At 60.1% G+C, this 2,801-nt stretch overlaps 1 protein-coding gene across 1 annotated transcript in view; it reads left to right on the plus strand.

The window, feature by feature from the left end:
* Positions 1-1,994, plus strand: part of MNEG_7911 (hypothetical protein) — a gene marked incomplete at both ends in the record, with an annotated part of 3,652 nt that extends 1,658 nt beyond the window's left edge. Inside the window, 4 exons of the mRNA XM_014043616.1 lie at positions 437-493; positions 808-897; positions 1,185-1,362; positions 1,618-1,994. Of these exons, the coding sequence (XP_013899070.1) occupies positions 437-493; positions 808-897; positions 1,185-1,362; positions 1,618-1,994 (702 nt within the window). The remainder of the gene's footprint in view (positions 1-436; positions 494-807; positions 898-1,184; positions 1,363-1,617) is intronic.
* Between the last annotated feature and the right edge of the window lie 807 nt (positions 1,995-2,801).

The following is a 2,801-nucleotide window of genomic DNA, read 5'->3' on the forward strand; positions in this document are numbered from 1 at the left end:
GGGGGGGGGGGGGGGGCGCCGATGCGACCTGCGGCCATCTTGCCGCACCCAGTGTTGTGGACGTCCCATGGGGGCCGCGCAGAGTCCCTGCAGAGCGCGCAAGCAGGCACCACACACCTCACGCAGCAGCCCGCTGCCCGGGCACGCCAACCGCGCCAGTGGAAGCCGCAGCAGCGGTTTCCGGCTCGTGCCTCTGGTTTGCATCGCACAGCATTGTCAGCCGGCGGGAAGCTGCCACAGCAGCTGCCCAGCGTGGGCGTGCCGCCTGATTGGGCCCCAGCCTAGATAGTGCAGCGCCGGCCTCGCGAGCCACGTGGCGCGCATCAAGACGCCTGGGTCGCCCAACAACCTGATGCGCGTGTCGCGCCCCAACACAGCAACACAACCTCTGCTGCAGAGTGAAACACCCCTGCTCGCCGCCCCTGCCACTTTCCAGGTCAATGAGACCAGCGAGGGCAACCAGTTTGCCTTCAACTACACAGTGACCGCCAATGTGTGTTTGTGTAGACAGGATGGAGCTGGGGAAGCGCTGGGAGGGCATGAGGTTGCACGCAATAGGTCAATCACGTTGCATTTTGTGCTGCTGCTTTTTGAGATGTTCCCCGGGCTCCCCCCCCCCTTGCCCCCTTCACACACACATACAGCTCACGCCCCCAACGAATGCTACTCACACCCCATCCCCCCCAACACCCCCCTTTTGCTGGCCCGGCGGCCGACGCACGCCACCGTTCCCTACAGCCCATCCCAAATTTGTCACTAGATTCTAGAAATTCTGTGCGCTGGAGCAAGAAAAACCCCGTCCAAGAGAGTTTCGCGGCCCTCATTGGTGGCACCTTTGATGTCGAGGTCGCGGTCAAAAACACGGGCAGCAAGGCGGCACCTATTGGCACAATCAAGGTGCGCGGCTTGCGCAAACGCACGCGGGGAGCTGCTGTGGTCGTGCTGATCTACGATGATGATGAGATCGCCTGCCCCGCCAAAGCGTGATGGTAATAGCAGCAGGTGCCTTGGAATGCGACTCGGCCATCCCTGAGTGACAAGCGATCTGCTGCCGCGACCTCGGACAAAACGCCGGGACCCCCTCTGACCCGTGGCTCACGCACGCCTCGCCCTCGCCCTCGCCCTCGCCCTCGCCCTCGCCCTCGCCCTCGCCCCTCGCCCCTCGCCCCTGGCCGCGTGCGCAGCTCTTGTCTGTCCCTGATAACGACACCCGGGTCTTGAACTGCACCACTCCCTCTCCGGACGTCACACTGAAGTTTACCGACACCATTCAGCCAGGCAAGGTGAAGGTGTTCAAGGTGCCTGGCCTCAAGACGCCCACCACGCCCGGCTTCTACGAGCTCCAAGTCCTGGTTGATGCCGGTAGGAGGATTGTGTGCAGTCTCTGGGCTCAGAGCAGACAAAGGCAGTGTCTGGGCTGATGATGGGTCAAGCCGGGTCATCGGGCGACCCCTGCCTGTGCGGCGCAACAAGCTCGCTGTACCACTACTCCCGCTTGCTGTCGCGGATTCTCGACAGACTGCGCCACTGTGGAACACCGCGAAAGCGACAACCTCGGGTCCTTGTTCGTCAAGGCCCTCCCTGCGCCGCTGCCGGACTTCATTGAAACTGGCACAGCGAAGCTGATCGCGCGCGGCGGCCTCAGGTCCGGCGGCACCGCCGAGCTCAGGATCACCTTCAAGAACGTTGGCAACGCGCGCGGCGCGCTCGGCGTCGTGGCGGCGTTTGCGAACTCGGACGAGCTGCCTGAAATTGACTTCAATTGCACGACGAGCAGCGGGGCGGGCTGGGTGTCGACCGCGGAGCTGACTGCCCAGGTGGCAGTGAACGCCAAGGCGACGGCCGTCATCACGGGGCTCAAGCTGCCCTCCACCCCAGGCACTTACTTTGCTGTAGTGCTGCTCGACAGCACGTGCAAGAACCCATCAATATCCGAGGTGTATGAGGAGTTGTTCATACCGTCTTTTGCTGTGCGATACACTCTCAAGGTTTGACATTCTTGCAGGTGCTGCTGAGAAATGTCCAAAGGCACTACGGTACTGATTTAAAAAGCACTCTGGTTGCTTGCATGGCTGCTTGACTCTGCAAACGCACGTGCTGCATGCACCGTGAACATAAAACAACAACACTTTCTGCCTCAATTTGCAACTGTGGGTCTGGTGTGTCGCTGCACTCAAGGCTGCACTCAAGCCTGCACTCAAGCCTGCACTCAAGGCTCCACTCAAGGCTCCACTCAAGGCTGCACTCAGTGCTATGATTAAATCCTGCACACAAGCACAAGGGCAGTCATCCTGCTCTTATGCTGTGCAAGGATGTGGGTGGGTGGGTGGGTGGAGAGCAAAGTTTGGGAGCCGAATAAAAGTGCCGCCGTCTCCAGCATTGATATTCTGAAGTCCCCAACCATTCTGAAATGCTGCAATGGGTTGACCACCTTCTGCTCAACGGCGACTCATGCTTTCCATGCGTGCATCCGTCCTTGACAGTGATGATATCTATCCACACAAGCACCTGGCGTGGGTTCAAACATGCAAACGGTGTAATTATTATTGCCATCAAGGCTTTGAATTCATCCCTATGTACATGCCCACTATGGCAGCATCAGCCAGCATGCGGTCAACATATGCCGCCGCAGAAACGGGACATCCCCGACAACAACCAACAACGTCGCCCCGCCGTCACAATTGTGCCGTTGCTGCCACCACCGACTGCGGCGGCTGCACCAGGCTGCAGAGTTAGCCAAGCACCCCCCCGCAGTGGCCACGTTCAATGTTCATAGGACCTGCAAGCAGCTCATGCGTCAT

This window comes from Monoraphidium neglectum, assembly GCF_000611645.1.
Source record: "Monoraphidium neglectum strain SAG 48.87 unplaced genomic scaffold scaffold01447, whole genome shotgun sequence".
Lineage (NCBI taxonomy): Eukaryota > Viridiplantae > Chlorophyta > Chlorophyceae > Sphaeropleales > Selenastraceae > Monoraphidium > Monoraphidium neglectum.